General features: G+C 44.9%; 1 protein-coding gene across 1 annotated transcript in view; it reads left to right on the top strand.

Moving 5' to 3' along the window:
- The window catches only part of LOC311231788 (voltage-dependent T-type calcium channel subunit alpha-1I-like), a gene marked incomplete at both ends in the record, with an annotated part of 346,702 nt that overhangs the window by 72,826 nt on the left and 255,403 nt on the right, over window positions 1–18,473 (top strand). Inside the window, 2 exon segments of the mRNA XM_084318416.1 lie at window positions 2,749–2,908; window positions 13,566–13,881. Coding sequence (XP_084174542.1) covers window positions 2,749–2,908; window positions 13,566–13,881 — 476 coding nt within the window.

The raw sequence follows: 18,473 nt of genomic DNA, 5'->3' as shown, positions 1-18,473 counted from the left end.
TAGTGTGGTTGTGAAAGGGTTAAGCGTCTGTAGTGTGGTAGTGAAAGGGTTAACCTTCTGCATTGTCGCAGTGAAAGGGTTAACCCTTTTGTAGTGTGGTAGTGAAAGGGTTAACCCTTTGGTAGTGTGGTGGTAAAAGGGTTAAAGGTCGTATAAAAGCCAGCCCATTGGACCGGATGATCTGTGTGCCCAAAAGACATCGCCGTGGATACGGGGCGTTTCAGGGACCAACCCTGCGGTCGTCCTCTAGACGCACCATGTGTCCAGTTCATTCTCCCTCTCTTCACAACCTTCACGTAGCCTATTGCACGTTTACCACTCTCTCTGCTGCACTGTATTGATATCTATGATTGGTGTTATTATAGTAATAGCTTAGTTTAAATGGACAAAATTCACAGCCTAACTGGACATGATCAAGAAGATCGATGAATCACGAGTCACTGTCGTAAGCATCAGGAGAAAGTACAATGGGTACATATTAGGGGTGTAACGATGCATCGATTAATCGAAATGCATTGATTCTAATGTGACGATTCAACTGCATCGATTTGAAAATGTTAGAATCGATTATAATCTAAATTAATCAATATATATTTTTTTTACGTTTATTATTTTTTTTGTATTGTTTTTATTGACCTATAGTCCATTCATGCTGAGTGAATCAGTTCCCCCAGCCACATTTGTGTATAATATTTTTTTGGGAATTAACTGATAGAAAATTAATCGAAAATTAATCGAATCGAATCGTGGTCAAATGAAGAGATTTCATGATGCATTGAATCGTTGCCTGAATAATCGTAATAGAAATTAATCGTTGTGAGGTCGCATCGTTACACCCCTAGTACATATACATAATGACCACGTCAAATAATGTAAAGGACTATATATATTTCTATCTTTCAATCAGCCTATTTGGTTTTAGCAACCAAATAACGTTAACGTTATACACTAATTAAGGAGACAATTAATGACTGGTCAAAGAGCTCTGCCAGACTTTCCCTTAATTAAGACTTGTGTCATGAGATATAAGGATTTCTGAAAACATAAACCGTTGACATTGTTTGATTATGTCATATATGTACTTATTTCTAATACATACATTGCCTATACAATTCATGAATATATTACTTACATCTATAACATAGTGTACATTATGTACATTATTTTGTGTACATTAGTACATATTAGTGAGACAGTGGCTGACACCTGGGAGACGGTAATGAAGGGGTGGATTCTTCTCCTCCCCCCCCTCCCCTCCTCCCCTCCTCCCCCAGGTGGATTCTTGTCCTCCCCTCCTCCCCCAGGTTGATTCTTGTCCTCCCCTCCTCCCCTCCTCCCCCAGGTTGATTCTTGTCCTCCCCTCCTCCCCTCCTCCCCCAGGTTGATTCTTGTCCACCCCTCCTCCCCCAGGTTGATTCTTGTCCTCCCCTCCTCCCCTCCTCCCCCAGGTTGATTCTTGTCCTCCCCTCCTCCCCCAGGTTGATTCTTGTCCTCCCCTCCTCCCCTCCTCCCCCAGGTTGATTCTTGTCCTCCCCTCCTCCCCTCCTCCCCCAGGTTGATTCTTGTCCTCCCCTCCTCCCCTCCCCCCCAGGTTGATTCTTGTCCTCCCCTCCTCCCCTCCTCCCCCAGGTGGATTACCCTCCTCCCCCAGGTTGATTCCCCTCCTCCCCCAGGTTGATTCCCCTCCTCCCCCAGGTTGATTCCCCTCCTCCCCCAGGTGGATTACCCTCCTCCCCTCCTCCCCCAGGTGGATTACCCTCCTCCCCCAGGTGGATTACCCTCCTCGCCCAGGTTGATTCCCCTCCTCCCCCAGGTTGATTACCCTCCTCCCCCAGGTGGATTACCCTCCTCCCCCAGGTGGATTACCCTCCTCCCCTCCTCCCCCAGGTGGATTACCCTCCTCCCCCAGGTGGATTACCCTCCTCCCCTCCTCCCCCAGGTTGATTCCCCTCCTCCCCCAGGTGGATTATTGTCCTCCCCTCCTCCCCTCCTCCCCCAGGTTGATTCCCCTCCTCCCCCAGGTGGATTATTGTCCTCCCCTCCTCCCCCTCCTCCCCCTCCTCCCCCAGGTTGATTCCAACACACCTGGGTCAGTCTGTAGCCGCGGCTCCTCTGTGCCGCCCCTCCCCCCGTGTGTGTGTGTGTGTGTGTGTGTGTGTGTGTGTGTGTGTGTGTGTGTGTGTGTGTGTGTGTGTGTGTGTGTGTGTGTGTGTGTGTGTGTGTGTGTGAGTGGAGGCAGAGGCACCAACTGCCAACTGTTTGAATTCTAATTATTTACCGATCAATTAGTCATGCGGCTCCAGCTGGGCGCCAGCGAGTTTGGTTTGGACAACAAAAGCTGAAAAGCCTCCTTGTTAGACCAACACCTCACAGCTGACTCCCGGAGACAGGTTCTGTTTCTCAGAATAATATTCCGGTTGACCTATTTCCTCGGCTAGTCAATACTTTATTATACTGTAGCCTCGGCTCACGCTGTGAGTGTGCGTGTGTGTGTGCACGTGTGTGTGTGCGTGTGTGTGTGCACGTGTGTGTGTGTGTGCGTGTGTGTATGAGGGGCCTTTAGGAGATATACCGTCACTTAAATCATACGTATGCTATTGAAAAACGTGTGCGTATACCATTGAAATCTGTCACGTATGCTAGTGAATGTGACAGTGACGGCATATGTGTGCACGTGTGTGTGTGTGTGTGTGTGTGTGTGTGTGTGTGTGTGTGTGTGTGTGTGTGTGTGTGTGTGTGTGTGTCCAGGCATGCGTATCCTGGTGACCCTGCTCCTGGACACCCTGCCGATGCTGGGCAACGTGCTGGCGCTGTGCTTCTTCGTCTTCTTCATCTTCGGCATCATCGGCGTGCAGCTGTGGGCGGGGCTTCTGAGGAACCGCTGCTTCCTGGGAGAGGACGTCAAGACGTGAGTAACCGTGGCAACCACCCCCCCCCCCCCCCCCCGTCTGACAGGAACATGTTCGTGTTCGAGATCCGCTACGGCGTTTATTCACCCACCCCCCCATCACCCCCCCTGTCAGTCACAGAGTACGGAAATGTTAACCCTTTCACTGCCACACGGCAAGAGGGTTAACCCTTTCACAACCACACTTCAGAAGGTTAACCCTTTCACTACCCTTTCACAACCACACTTCAGAAGGTTAACCCTTTCACTACCACACTACAGAAGGTTAACCTTTCACTACCACACTACATACGGTTAACCCTTTCACTACCACACTACAGACGGTTAACCCTTTCACTACCACACTACAGAAGGTTAACCTTTCACTACCACACTACAGAAGGTTAACCCTTTCGCTACCACACTACAGAAGGTTAACCCTTTCACTACCACACTACAGAAGGTTAACCTTTCACTACCACACTACAGAAGGTTAACCCTTTCACTACCACACTACAGAAGGTTAACCTTTCACTACCACACTACATACGGTTAACCCTTTCACTACCACACTACAGACGGTTAACCCTTTCACTACCACACTACAGAAGGTTAACCTTTCACTACCACACTACAGAAGGTTAACCCTTTCGCTACCACACTACAGAAGGTTAACCCTTTCACTACCACACTACAGAATGTTAACCCTTTCACTACCACACTACAGAAGGTTAACCCTTTCACAACCACACTTCAGACGGTTAACCCTTTCACGACCGTGAAAGGGTTAACCTTCTGTGGTGTGGTAGTGAAAGGGTTAACCTTCTGTAGTGTGGTAGTGAAAAGGGTTAATAATCAAACTCGGCTAATTGGTTCCTTTTACTCACCGATTATTTGCAATAGAGCTGATCAGTGTGCTGATCAATAAGCCGGTCCCGTCTGTGTCTCGTCGTCCCTCGTTCTTCTCCTTGCGTGGTGGTGAGGGGTTTGGGTCCAACTGGGACTCCTTGCCGTAGAGAAATAGTCTGTAGTGTGAGGAGACAGAATCCACAAGTGAAGGGATTAAGTCGGCTAAACGCGATGTGTTCTCGTCTCATCTGTGATTAGAGTCGGCTTTGTGTATGGATCTGCGTGTGTATGTGTGTTTGTGCATGACTTTTTTCTTTGTGTATGGATCTGCGTGTGTATGTGTGTTTGTGCGTGTGTGTGTATGTGTGTTTGTGCTAGGCTTGGGCGGTATAATTTTTTTCATACCGTCATACTCTGCTGACATAATACCCCGGTATACGGTATATGACGGTATGACTTTCATTTTCATCAGTGGGGGGTGGGGGCTAACAATATACTCGTTATCACCATACATAACGCTTATATTGAAACACGTTGACATTAGGGTCGTTCTTTCAACCTAAAAGTGCACTTTCTTCAACCTCAAACCTAAATTCCTTAGCAACCCGTGTAAACAAATCATGGAACGATAGCCAGTTAGCCTGCACCATCCAGGTACTACTATAACGTTAGCTCCCAGTCCCAGAACGATAGCCAGTTAGCCCGCACCATCCAGGTACTACTATAACGTTAGCTCCCAGTCCCAGAACGATAGCCAGTTAGCCCGCACCATCCAGGTACTACTATAACGTTAGTTCCCAGTCCCAGAACGATAGCCAGTTAGCCCGCACCATCCAGGTACTACTATAACGTTAGCTCCCAGTCCCAGAACGATAGCCACGTAACCCTCTGCTGGCGCGTGCTGTGCACTACAATCAACTCCGTGTCAGTGTAATAGCAGTCTGTGACGTCACGGTATTGAGAATCATACCGGCGGGATCTCGAAATACCCTGGTATACCGTAATACGTCATACCGCCCAAGCCTAGTTTGTGCGTGACTTTTTTCTTTGTGTATGAATCTCCTTGTGTATGTGTGTATATATGTGTGTGTGCGTGTGTGTGTGTGTGTGTGCGTGTGTGTGTGTGTGTGTGTGCGTGTGTGTGTGTGTGTGTGTGTGTGAGCGGGGGGGGGGTGTTCTGGTTTAGTTGGCTGTTTTAGCACAAACTTTCATATCAAACTTTTTAAGAATTTCCCTGTCGCCTCCACTCTCTCTCACACAGACCGTCGTGTCACGCTCCATCACTGTCTTTCTGACGCACACACACACACTTTCACACACATATGCGCGCACACACACGCAAACACACATACACACACGATATATATCACAACGCTAACCGCCTGACCGCACATCTGCTCATCCGTCTATCTTAGATAATGTGACTGACTACTCCCATCTCCCTCGTATCCTATCTCACTCTCTTATGCTCTCTTCTCTCTCTCTCTCTCTCTCTCTCTCTCTCTCTCTCTCTCTCTCTCTCTCTCTCTCTCTCTCTCTCTCTCTCTCTCTCTCTGTCTCTCTCTCTGTCTATCTCCCTCTCATCCTATATCTGTCTCTCAATTGGGTATGGATAGCTTGGCTTTGTAGTATATATATTAAAATAATATAGCCTAAATAATGAAACCAATACAGCAATCAAATTAAAAGCAGCACAATAGGGGAGAGTAGTGTTCTCTCTTTACAACAATGATTTAAAAATGGGACGTTGTCCTCAGAAAATCTTCCCTCTAGCCTACGCCGTAGCCTACCACTGGCAACCAAAAGCGGTTTAAAAAGCAATTTGACTGTTGAATGAAGCTGGCATTGATTCTAAGGGAATATAATTTTATCATTCCTTTTTTTTTTTTTTTTTTGGTTCTCAACCCATTTATTCTAGATTCAAGGCAACCAGGCTACAAAGACAACAGGAGTTTGTTTTATTTCACTGCATGCAGAGCCACACAAACAGCTCAGTGTAGTTATGATAAGACTGCAGCAGCTATTAACCCTTTCACTACCACACTACAGAAGGTTAACCTTCTGTATTGTCACAGTGGAAAAGGGTTAACCCTTTGGTAGTGTGTGTTAGTGAAAGGGTTAACCTTCTGTAGTGTGGTTGTGAAATGGTTAACCCTGTGTCGCGTGGCAGTGAAAGGGTTAACCTTTTGGTAGAGTGGTAGTGAAGGGTTTTACAGGCTTACTTGGTGAGAGAGAACTATCAACCAGAAACTATTGTAATTAAATGCATTTCTTCTTTCTGTGAAGTTGAACCAAAATGACTAATGATGATAATAATTAGATCTCCTCACTCTGTCCATGGCACTGAAATATGCACCAAAATAGAGACGATGAAAGGCATGTTCACGGCTCCCTCTAAATTGTTACATGCAAACATTACACTAATTAAACGCAAGCGTCTTGACTATGGCGCTGTATCGGACGCTCTCTGTCCACAGTGAATCCATTAAATATGCACTCGTTACGTCATCTAAACCCGATCCTACAACGTGAGCCACAGGAAGGAAATAGGAACAGGCGTTTACCTATTTAAACAGAGGTCTCATTTACGAGTGCGACCTGTTCAGACAGCAGCCCATACAACAGTTACACATGTAAACAGCAACAGTACACTCATCAATCAATACATAATAAATCACAACAACAACATAAAACATAAAGTGCTAAAGAGGGGGCAGAGGAAAGGATTCAGCCTTTAAAAACAAGAGCAGAGCATAGAAGCTCTCTCCATGACACCCGACATCAATTTAAAGCTCACTAGGGGGACTAAGCTGGCCCGCTTCAGACTCTGCTGTAGCGTGAGGGGGCAGAGTAGGAGAACGCCTTCTTACCACGCTCAGTATGGACTGAGGGGATGGAATAAGTGATGATGTTTTGAATGCGTAAGCTATAACTGGTGTGTTTGCGAAGTAGACAAGACGGATAAGTGGAAGCAGACCTAGGATGGATTTGTAAATGAAAGTATGCCAGTGCAAGGTTCTGCGCATGGAGAGAGATTACCAATTTGAACATACAACTTCACAGTATGTTCCCTAAATAATTTGTATTGTGGATATAGTCATTTTATGTGGATTTGTGCAAAGGAATGTATGTAAAGTTGCAAAGGAGGGTAAGGGAGAGAGAGAGAGAGAGAGAGAGAGAGAGAGAGAGAGAGTCAGATAGAGAGTCAGAGAGAGAGAGAGAGAGAGAGAGAGAGAGAGAGAGAGTCAGAGAGAGAGTCAGAGAGAGAGAGAGAGAGAGAGAGAGAGAGTCACAGAGAGAGAGTCACAGAGAGAGAGAGCAAGAGAGGCTGATTAAAAGGTAACGTGCCAGACAGCACAGCAGACACATCAAATAAAGAATTCAGAGCGCGCCTTTGGTACCTTGGCTTTCGCTCAAACAATGCCTGATGTCTCTCTCTCTCTCTCTCTCTCTCCTCTCTCTCTCTCTCTCTCTCTCTCTCTCTCTCTCTCTCTCTCTCTCTCTCTCTCTCTCTCTCTCTCTCTCTCTCTCTCTCTCTCTCTCTCTCTCTCTCTCTCTCTCTCTCTCTCTCTCTCTCTCCCCTTGGTAATAATAGATCCAAATGCGGGGGTGGGGGTGGGTGGTCCCTCCTGTACATACTCCTGGTCATACATGGATTTGTTCTATGTAACTTGGTTGGGGAGGTGGTTTCTGGGGGGCTGGACGTTATGAGTCATACATACTCAATTATAGAAGGACAACCTGTGTGCTGCTTAACTTCCTGGTTGGTCAGACTTAACTTCCGTTTGGTCAGGCTTAACTTCCTGTTTGGTCAGGCTATATAGACTGCATGGCTTACAAGGAGAAACAAAGCAAGATGGATGGGCCTGTTGACCCAGTGTTTTAATGTTTTGATCTCTGCACGCCTTAGATAAGAACAGTATGATAAGATAAGATACTCCTTTATTGATCCCCTTGGGGAAATGTGGGTGTCATAGCAACTAGTGTTGTCAAAATAACGAAATATCGAAACATATCGATACTGAATATTTAAAACGATACTCATTTCCCAAAATACCGATACTTTCTGCAGTATCGATACCAGCTGGCTTGCTCGCAGTGTTCTACCGCAAGTTGTTGACAGACAGACACGCTGCTGCAGAGCACGCTTGCCCCTCCTCCGCCTCCACTGCAGCCCTCCCCCTCGCAGACCTGTCTTCAGTTTGTAACAAAAGATTTAGCTCCGAATATGGCCAGTGCAGAGCCTCCGCAACTTGTGCTTGTGGATAAAGAAAACAGCATAAGTGCTGTTTGGAAGTACTTCGGGTTTGAAGTAAACGACAAAGGAAAGCTAAGCGTTGTTACAGAGCAGTGCCAACGATAGCTATTAGCTAACGTTAGCTTATGCTAGCTAGCTGGCACCTTTATAATTACTTCATGGAAACGGAGTAACGTTAAGTCGAGTTCATACTAACTACACTAGTACACGTATGAACTCGACATAACGTTACCCCGTTTAGGGGAAAAGCTAAAGATGCCACGATGCCCATTTGCAAGCGTTGTTACAGAGCAGTGCCAACGATAGCTATTAGCTAAGTTAGTTTATGCTAGCTAGCTGGCCACCTTTATAATTACTTCATGGAACGGAGTAACGTTAAGTCGAGTTCATACTAACTACACTAGTACACGTATGAACTCGACATAACGTGACCCCGTTTCCATGAAGTGTTTAAGTAGCAGCAATCTTGTTGAACATATAACGTTACTAAATGCTCAGAGTATAGCTCCGGAGAATCTCTCTCTCTCTCTCTCTCTCTCTCTCTCTCTCTCTCTCTCTCTCTCTCTCTCTCTCTCTCTCTCTCTTCTCTCTCTCTCTCTCTCTCTCGCCGTCATGAAAATTGTTGTAGTTGTTGTTTTAACCAAATAAAAAGCAGCAGCACTATTGCATAACTGAGTCATGTTTGCTATGTATTTCTTTCTTTTAGGGGAGTTTGTTTCACAGTTTTAGCATGATGTTTTATAGATGGCTAGGTTAAACAGGTTTTTGTTTTAAGAGGGTTTGATTTAGATTAGATAATTTAAATGTCTGATCTAAAGATAAACAAATGGTTTTAAAAGTGTTATAATTTATCTTCTCTTATAGTATCAGAGAGAAGCTGAGGAGAATCAACCAGCAACAAAAGCAAAATTTGTAAAAAAAAAATATATATATATATATATATATATTTTTTTTCTTTTTTTGGTATCGAAAATATCGATACTTTCGATACTTTTCAAAGTATCGTATCGAAGTCGAAATTCCAGTATCGTGACAACACTAATAGCAACACAGGGGAAGGGGGAGGGGAGGTATAGGTATGGGCACGGTAATAGAAAAAGCCATAAATCTGAATATACAATATGAGAACATGTAATATATATGTATACTATGAGTAAAAGTAAACACTATACACAAGGGGCAGATGAGGGTCTGTACCTACTACCTAGCGGTCATAATATACATACGGTTAACCGTCTGTAGTGTGGTAGTGAAAGGTTTGAAAGGGTTAACCTTCTGCATTGTCACAGTGAAAGGGTTAACCATTTGGTAGCGTGGTAGTGAAAGGGTTAACACTTTCAATGCCCAAAACGTGATAAGACGTTTTATCAGCCCAATGCCTGAATGCCCATGACGACAATTATCGTTTTATTTTTTGTATTAGCAATCTGAATTCATATTTCTTCAACCGAGTCTCCCGTTGGTATGCAGCCCCTGTAGGAGCTCAGATGTGAAAAAACCGCCCCCTATCGTTTCCCAGATGGTAATGCACCCTTTTGGAATGGACTCAATGAAAATGGATGAGAAAAGAAAAATCCGGAATCCACATTTTACTTCTCAGGCATGACCCGAGCCGATCGGATTCATTGTGGAGCCTCAGAACAGCGTGGAATACATATGTACAGTATGTAGCGTTGGATCAATAAAAGCGATCGATTTTTGGAATGGCAATCAGGAATTGGAATGATCTTTTTGGAGAACATCTGATCTGAGGTAAGGAATCTATTTTACAAGTCTTGGGATAATCAGAGTTGTATTCGCTGAGATCTCAGCATTCGCCCTATGTGTGTGTGTGTGTGTGTGTGTGTGTGTGTGTGGGCGATCGCTTTGAGGAAATCAGAGAATCGATTTTTCAGATCGCCTATATAGCGCGCATACGTACACATATACTATCGATTATCTAGCGTTTATTTGAAAACGATTCATAAATAGGCCGAAAAATTACAAAGTTTTTGTGTATTCTAGAATATTCCAGAAAAGGGCGATATTTATATTTTCCTTGAAAACGAGGGCTTTTCAAAATGCTATAAAACGAAAATGAACCGATAAAAAAACAATCCGCTTCGACAATGTTGACTGGAAAACGATTCATTGATTTCAAATTTGATGATTGTGTTGTTGTTCCGCTGTGCCACACAGTCATGTGTGTACAGGGAGTAGAGGAGGGGACTCAGGACACAGCCCTGGGGGGCCCCTATGTTGAGAGTGATGGATGAGGAGGTGCAGTTGCCTGCTCTCACCACCTGGGGGCGTGTAGTCTTTTACCAACAAACTTGCAGTTCCGCGTTCTGCGATCGGATTGGCCACTGACGTACGCTCTCTCTACGCCCAAACAGCGCGTTACGCTAGTTCTGCCTCTAACCTCTAACAGCCTGCAGCCTGCTAGCATTATCCAATTCATATCAATCAAAATAACGTATTGTTTTCATCTCTCTATATCAGACCTGGGCATTGTACGGCCCGCGGGCCGCATCTGGCCCGCGGGATGATTCTGACCGGCCCGCGAAAGATTACATGATAATAATTTTTTTTTTTTTTTTTTTTTTTTTTTTACTTTTTTCTTTTCATGTCAACGTTCACACGCACAATATACACTTAGGAGACATGCTCAGAAGATGTTGGTTCTCTTTGGATCCACCTACATATGTGAACAGACATTCTCAGTCATGACGTTTACCAAGTCCAGGTACAGATCCTGAACATCTGGCAGCTGTGCTTCGCATCTCCACCTCAGACATGCAACCTGACTTTGATGGACTTGTTAAAGCTCAACAGAGACTGGATTTCTCACACTGAATGAAACAAAAAAGAACTGAAGAACACTAAAATGTGGAAATATAACAAGTGAAATGGGACACTTGATATTTTTTTTTCTTAAATGTTTAATATAGGCATGTAAAGTAAAAAAGGCTACAAAACTGGGACACTTTTCTTTACACAGTTCAGTGACATGTCTTGGTTTTTTTTGCTATAAGATGATGTGATGTCTTTAGAAAGCTAAGAAAATCCTTGTTTCAATAGTATATGAAACTCAAAATGCCCTTTGTTATTAATGTTTCACATTTTGTTTATCATTTTGGAAATAAATTCTATTTGAATAAATGATATTTTTGAAAGCTAACCTCACCTTTTAATTGCCAAATAATAACATACACTCTTACCAGGGGTCAAAACAATGCCATTTACTGCTTTTTATATAGAAATAAAATGTATATTATGCATAATTGAGTTTGGAATTTTGGCCCGGCCCCCCAACATATTTTCAGTTGCTCATTCGGCCCCCCGGGAAAAATAATTGCCCACCCCTGCTCTATATTAACGTGATTCCATCAACACAACATAAATATTCAAAACACGACAAGACAGTTTGCATCACTTCCCACGGTTCTCGGCACTTATTCTACCGGTAGTGCGGTAGTTGTTGCCATGGTATTGGGTCTTTGGGTGAATACTTCATTGGCGGGGAAGAAGAACACTGATAGCGGTGTGTGGACCGTCCTGCGAGCCCCAGACCACCGCCCCGCGAGCCCCAGACCACCGTCCCGCGAGCCCCAGGCCACCGTCCCGCGAACCCCAGACCACCGCCCCGCGAGCCCCAGGCCACCATCCCGCGAGCCCCAGGCCACCGTCCCGCGAGCCCTACGGGACGAGACCAGGTCGAATTTTAGGCGCACGGGAAACAAGTCTTGCGGCCTGGGGCTCGCGGGACGGTGGCCTGGGGCTCGCGGGATGGTGGCCTGGGGCTCGCGGGGCGGTGGTCTGGGGTTCGCGGGACGGTGGCCTGGGGCTCGCGGGACGGTGGTCTGGGGCTCGCGGGGCGGTGGTCTGGGGCTCGCAGGACGGTGGTCTGGGGCTCGCGGGGCGGTGGTCTGGGGCTCGCAGGACGGTCCACACACCGCTATCAGTGTTCTTCTTCCCCGCCAATGAAGTATTCACCCAAAGACCCAATACCATGGCAACAACTACCGCACTACCGGTAGAATAAGTGCAGAGAACCGTGAGAAGTGATGCAAACTGTCTTGTCGTGTTTTGAACATTTATGATGGAATCACGTTAATATAGAGAGATGAAAACAATACGTTATTTCGATTGATATGAATTGGATAATGCTAGCAGGCTGCAGGCTGTTAGAGGTTAGAGGCAGAACTAGCGTAACACGCTGTTTGGGCGTAGAGCGCACATCAGTGGCCAATCAGATCGCAGAACGCAAACACGTAACTGCAAGTTTGTTGGTAATAGACTACACGCCACCTGGGGTCTACCCGTCAGGAAGTCCAAGACCCACTTGCAGAGGTCATAGTTCAAGCCCAGGTCCCTGAGCTTGGCTATGAGTTTGGAGGGGACTATGGTATTGAATGCTGAGCTGTAGTCGATGAATAGCATTCTCACATAGTTCCCCTGCCTCTTGTCCAGGTGTGATGCTGCTGTGTGCAGCACATGGGCTATGGCGTCCGTCCTCCGTGGACCTGTTGGGGCGGTATGCAAATGTGAATAGAATCAGAGTATATAAGATAATCTGTTATCATTAAGTTGGTAATGTGCATGCCAATGGATGTTCTAGGAGGTACAACCTGTCTCTCCCTCCCTCGTTCTAGGAGGTACAACCTGTCTCTCCCTCCCTCGTTCTAGGAGGTACAACCTGTCTCTCCCTCCCTCGTTCTAGGAGGTACAACCTGTCTCTCCCTCCCTCGTTCTAGGAGATACAACCTGTCTCTCCCTCCCTCGTTCTAGGAGGTACAACCTGTCTCTCCCTCCCTCGTTCTAGGAGATACAACCTGTCTCTCCCTCCCTCGTTCTAGGAGATACAACCTGTCTCTCCCTCCCTCGTTCTAGGAGATACAACCTGTCTCTCCCTCCCTCGTTCTAGGAGGTACAACCTGTCTCTCCCTCCCTCGTTCTAGCGGCACGGTGGTGTAGTGGTTAATACTGTCGCCTCACAGCTAGAAGGTCCAGGGTTCGATTCCCGCTTGGGGACCAGGTTTCCATGTTGCCAGTTACCCAGGTGGGGGATCTCCCAGGCCTTTCTGTGTGGAGTTTGCATGTTCTCCCCATGTGCTCGCAAGGGTTTCCCCTCCCGATAAGATAAACCCAATGGAAAAACATGCACAACAGATCGCTATTGCTGTCGCGTCCCTGACGAAGACGGACAGGAGCACTTGGATTGGTCCCCGGGGCGCGGCCCCACACCGCAGCCCCTACCGGCTGCCCTTGGGGGAAGGATGACAGGATGGGTCAAGTGCAGAGACTCAATTTCATCGGCAACCCAAAAAAATGGCATGTGTGTGTTCCTGTGTGTGCCGCCCATCACATGTGTGTGTCACTGCATGATAAATATACTTCTTCTTCTTCTTCTTCTTCTTCTTCTTCTTCTTCTTCTTCTTCTTCTTCTTCTTCTTCTTCTTCTTCTTCTTCTTCTTCTTCTTCTTCTTCTTCTTCTTCTTCTTCTTCTTCTTCTTCTTCTTCTTCTTCTTCTTCTTCTTCTTCTTCTTCTTCTTCTTCTTCTTCTTCTTCTTCTTCTTCCTCTTCTTCTAGGAGGTACAACCTGTCTTTCCTGGGAACCTACTACCAGCCAGATGGCTCAGACGACCACCCCTTCATCTGCTCCACCGAGCGACAGAACGGAATGCTCCATTGCTCCGACGTGCCCCGCCGCCGGGTGGCCAGGAGCAGCTGCCTGCTCGGGGCCGACGAGGTGCAGGGACCAGAGGGGAGACTCCGGGTAGATGAGCCAGTGTCATGTGTGAACTGGAACCAGTATTATAACGAGTGTCGCGCTGGGGAAGTGAACCCACACAAAGGAGCCATCAACTTCGATAACATTGGCTATGCATGGATCGCCATCTTCCAGGTATATATATATATACGGTACACGCTCTGTCAATGTATTTGTATTCACATTATACACCTAGACATTATCATTATAAATTATTTAAAGGGAAATTCCGGTATTTCTAAACGTGGACCCTATTTTTCCATCATTTGGAGTCTAATTGAATAACACCAATTAGCGGATGTTTACAAAAGAAGTCGTAAAGGGGAAATAATATTTTATATTTTATAATCAGTTATGACTCAGTTCATTTTTTTTTTTTTACATAATACTGGCTTATCGAGTAATTGTTTTTGCCGTTATCCTGCCAAGCTTCTGTGTGTACTGGTGCCAGGTCAACACAATTAGTTTAGCTAATAGCATTACCTCCACTCTGTCTGCAGCAGGTATCCACTCATGGAACAACATTTTTCTTCAGGAAAATAATGGTCTAGTATTTCTTCTCTTGGACTGGCAGTAGTCACCATGGTCAAAATGTTACAGACCCAGTGGTCTGCAATGCGCAATCAATCAATCAGATTTATTTATAGAGCACATTTAAACATGACACATGTCAACCAAAGTGCTGTACAGAGGGTAGATACATCTAGACAACATCTAGACAACAATCACATTTCAGTTTTACGGGAGGACACACAAGCAAACAGGGCATGAGTCAGTGAACATCGGGAAATGCTAATGAGTAGAAGTGGGTTTTGAGTCTAGACTTGAAGGCATCTGTTGAGGGGGCAAGCCTAATGGGATTCTGTTCCACAGTTCAGGGGCTGCAACAGCAAAGGCACGGCCCCCCCTGAGCTTAAGGTTAGACCTCCGGACTGTCAGGAGCCTCTGATCGTCTGACCTGAGGGACCTGGTGTTGGAATAGGGGGATAGGAGGTCTGAGATGTAGGAGGGGGGCTGACCATTCATTCATTCTGCGCCAATCACGAATAAAATCGGGTTATCTCGCCAGCGGTTGAGCGCCAAACCCGAGAAAAGTCGGGTTTTGATCCTTTGATATTTTTTGCCTGATCTCTGTTCTAAATCATCATCCGGATCATTCTAGCCGTCCCTGGCTCGTTTGTATACATTGGAATTGCAATGCCGATAGAATATCACCAGGTGGCAGTATCGTCTGTGTCTGAACTGGAATTGCATTGGCGTGGATAGACGTTTTCCTTTTTTTTTGGTAAGGGCTCCTCCTCCTGCTTGAACAGAGGTTCACATCTATCGCCTCGAAATTCCGTTGTCGAAGCGCATTTATCATCGAAACATGTATAGACATATACACTGGTAATCGTGATGGTGATGCGATCACTTGAAATTATTCTTTTTGGAATACCTTCTGGCTAAGGTAAGGTATATTCTATGTCTATTTTACCGAACCTGAAACATGTTTTTCTAACGATCACAGTTTTGTGTTTTACCGGACGTAAACATGCTCGACAAACATGATCACGGTTTTGAGTTAAAACGACCCCCCCCCCCCCCCCTTGATGATTTTGTGAAGGTACATCTGTACATGGTATATACCTTTGATTTAGGGTTTCAGGGGATCAACCAGAACGGTTTGGGCTTGTTGCACATAACGCGTTTTATCTCGCGATCTATGGAATAAGACTGGATTATCTTGAAAATGCGCGATGTTTAGCGTGTAATAAACTACAAACTACAGTGTGTAGAAACAAACAATTTTTTCCATGTTGGACTACAAGTAGTGTCTGTCAAAGCCACACCATTGTCTCCACAGCTATAATACAGAACACACACACAGCTCTGCAAACATCGTGAAACACCGCGAAAATGACCATTTTAAGCTGGCCTTTAAGCGGCAGAGATGGGGACCTCTTATGGCGCTGAAAGTGTTAAGGGCTTTAAAAACGAACAGTGTACAGTGCAGTGTACGGACAGGAGTGTTCTTGTCCATTTGTTTTCAGCACAACCAACAAAGGTAGTCTATGAAAACATTTTGTTGGTACAATTCAGATATGAGCAAGCAAACACAAACCATTGTTTTATATATTATTTTAGATAAAGCGACGCTTTCTGTATTCCAACAAGACTAAAGGTGCTCCCATAGTCGAGCAGACTGTAGTTGGAGCGGACTCCGCAGAGGTCCGTGCAGACTCAAAGCAGACTCAAAGCAGACTCAAAGCAGACTCAAAGCAGACTCAAAGCAGACTCAAAGCGGACTCAAAGTGCGAAGCTCCAATTTTCTAATGTGCGGACGTCCTCGCCGCTCACTTGGTGTCACACAAAACGCTGCTCTGCGTTTTGGTTGACATCGACCTGCATTTAATGTGACGCCGATCTGCATTTTACTCTGAACACTCGCTCTGTGCCAAGTGAGAGTAGGGCAGGATCATGATTAAATGGGTAGGATTGGTCCGGTAAAACGTTGGCAGGTAGATGACGCTAAATTTAGTTTTACTATCGCTAATCGTCACCCATTCCAATTCATATACATTTGGACCATGTCTTTTTTCATCATCTGAAGAAGCTTGAGATGTTTGAATGGCTTTTCTAAATGAAGTGTGTAAAACTGCCAGTTTTATTTCTAAACATAGACTCTTTATTTTGACATCGGATGACGACGACATGACAGAAGTTGAACAGCGTGGGAAAAATTGTGTAAACTGCCGCGAGACATGTAGGAAATTGGTCCGCGGAGGTCCGCTCAACTATGAAAGCTCAAAGTGTCCGTGCGGACCTCCGTGGAGTCCGCTCCGCATACGGTCCACTCGACTATGGGAGCACCTTAAGACTAATCTTCCTCACCAACTCACTCGAGTTTCCACCGTCCTCTTCCTCACGCCTCACAGGATTTCATAGTGAGACTTCATGTTTGAATCAGGAGGTAGTAAAAGAAATGGGAGAGTGTTCAGACACTTAATATAACAGCCTGAGTCTGTCAGTGGCACAAGCACTTTTAGTGGATGTACTTTGACGTGCATGATTGCCTCGTGTGATTACATTGCAGCCCGTTTTGCTGCTTTTCGGCTTTTTTACCGATATCCCATATACCGATATTGTCCAACTCTTAATTTCCGATACCGATATCAACCGATACCGATATATACAGGGTCCCCCCCCCCCCCCCAACAAACGGAATAATTTCAGGTAATTAACATTACATATCTCTTTTCGTGGAATTAACACAACATTATGCATACTTTTGACAATAAATAAAATAAGAATTTGTTCTTACTTGCTTGCCTGGGTAAATAAAGGTTAAATAAATGTAAAAAATTTAATAAAAAATTAACCGATACAGATAATTTCCGATATTACATTTTAATGCCAATATCGGTAGGCCGATAATATCGGACATCCCTACCTCAATACTGGACCAATTACAAACATCATCAAACAGATCATAGAAAACAAGATGGTATATGGAATATAAATACAGTCTATTCAACTATATGTCATAATCTGCATTTTTTGAACATTTATCCTCTGGCACCATCGTGTGCTCATCGGCGGTACTACGCCGTTCTGGACTATGTGTTATTGTTAGGGATGCTCGATATTGGCTTTTTTACCGATACCGATATTCCGATATTGTCCAACTCTTAATTTCCGATACCGATATCAACCGATATCAACCGATACCGATATATGCAGGGTTTCCCCCCCCAAAAAAACTGAATAATTTCAGGTAACTAATAATTTCACTGGATATATATATAACAAATATTGTTATTGTTTTTTTCTTTTTTTAAACCGATACCGATATTTTCCGATATCACATTTTACTGCCGATATCGGCCGATAATATTGGTCGGCCGATAATATCGGACATCCCTAGTTATTGTCATCGTTCATTTTCATTTTATCACATGTCATAGCCTCTGCCTGGCTCACAACCTTGTCTCATGTAATCTGTAATGTCCCTGCCTATTAGTCTAGTGTCCTTGTCCTGTTGTATTCTTTCTGTCCCTGTAATATTGTTCTAGTCTAGTCTGTATTCATTGTGTTAGTGTTCTTGTGTCCTAGCCTTCAGGCCCAGCTGTTTCTTGTCTTCCTAATTGGTTCTGTATATATTCGTTCCGCCCCCCTGTTACCAATGTTGCGCCATTCTCCTGTTTACCCTGTATTCCCAGTGTCTTGCTACTCTGTCGTGCTCCCCGTTTATCCTGCCTTGTTCCCTGTCGCTTGTTTATTCTAGTGTTGTTTTTCGAGTCTCAGTCCGTTTCTAGCCTGTTTATGTTTTCTCCTCTGAGCCAGCCCGGCTGCGCCTTTTATATCCTGTGCTTGTAACGTGTATCCTCGTGACTATTGCTCAGTAAAGCCTATTATTTTGGAACGTTGACTCGTGCCTCGTCTCTCTCACCCTTCTCTGTCCTGCGATTGAATCCTACACACTTCTCCTAAACACCCCATTACAACACTATAGCTAGATCCGCACGATTGGGTTTAGTTCTTATTTATTTATTTTCTGACATGGTTGTTTGAGTCATGACTATATATGTAAAACGTAATTGTTAATGCTACAAATATTGTCGTATTTATTATTATTATAATTATTTAATTCTGCGGATGTCTGTAGAATCGAAGTGACCACAATCCCCAAGGACTTCTCCCAAATGAAGCCGTTAAAAACACAGGCGCACACCGGTCTGTCCTAC

Source organism: Notolepis coatsorum, assembly GCF_963971535.1.
Source record: "Notolepis coatsorum genome assembly, chromosome: 7".
Lineage (NCBI taxonomy): Eukaryota > Metazoa > Chordata > Actinopteri > Aulopiformes > Paralepididae > Notolepis > Notolepis coatsorum.
Note: the sequence above shows the minus strand (reverse complement) of the source record. Positions and strands in the feature narration are given on the sequence as shown.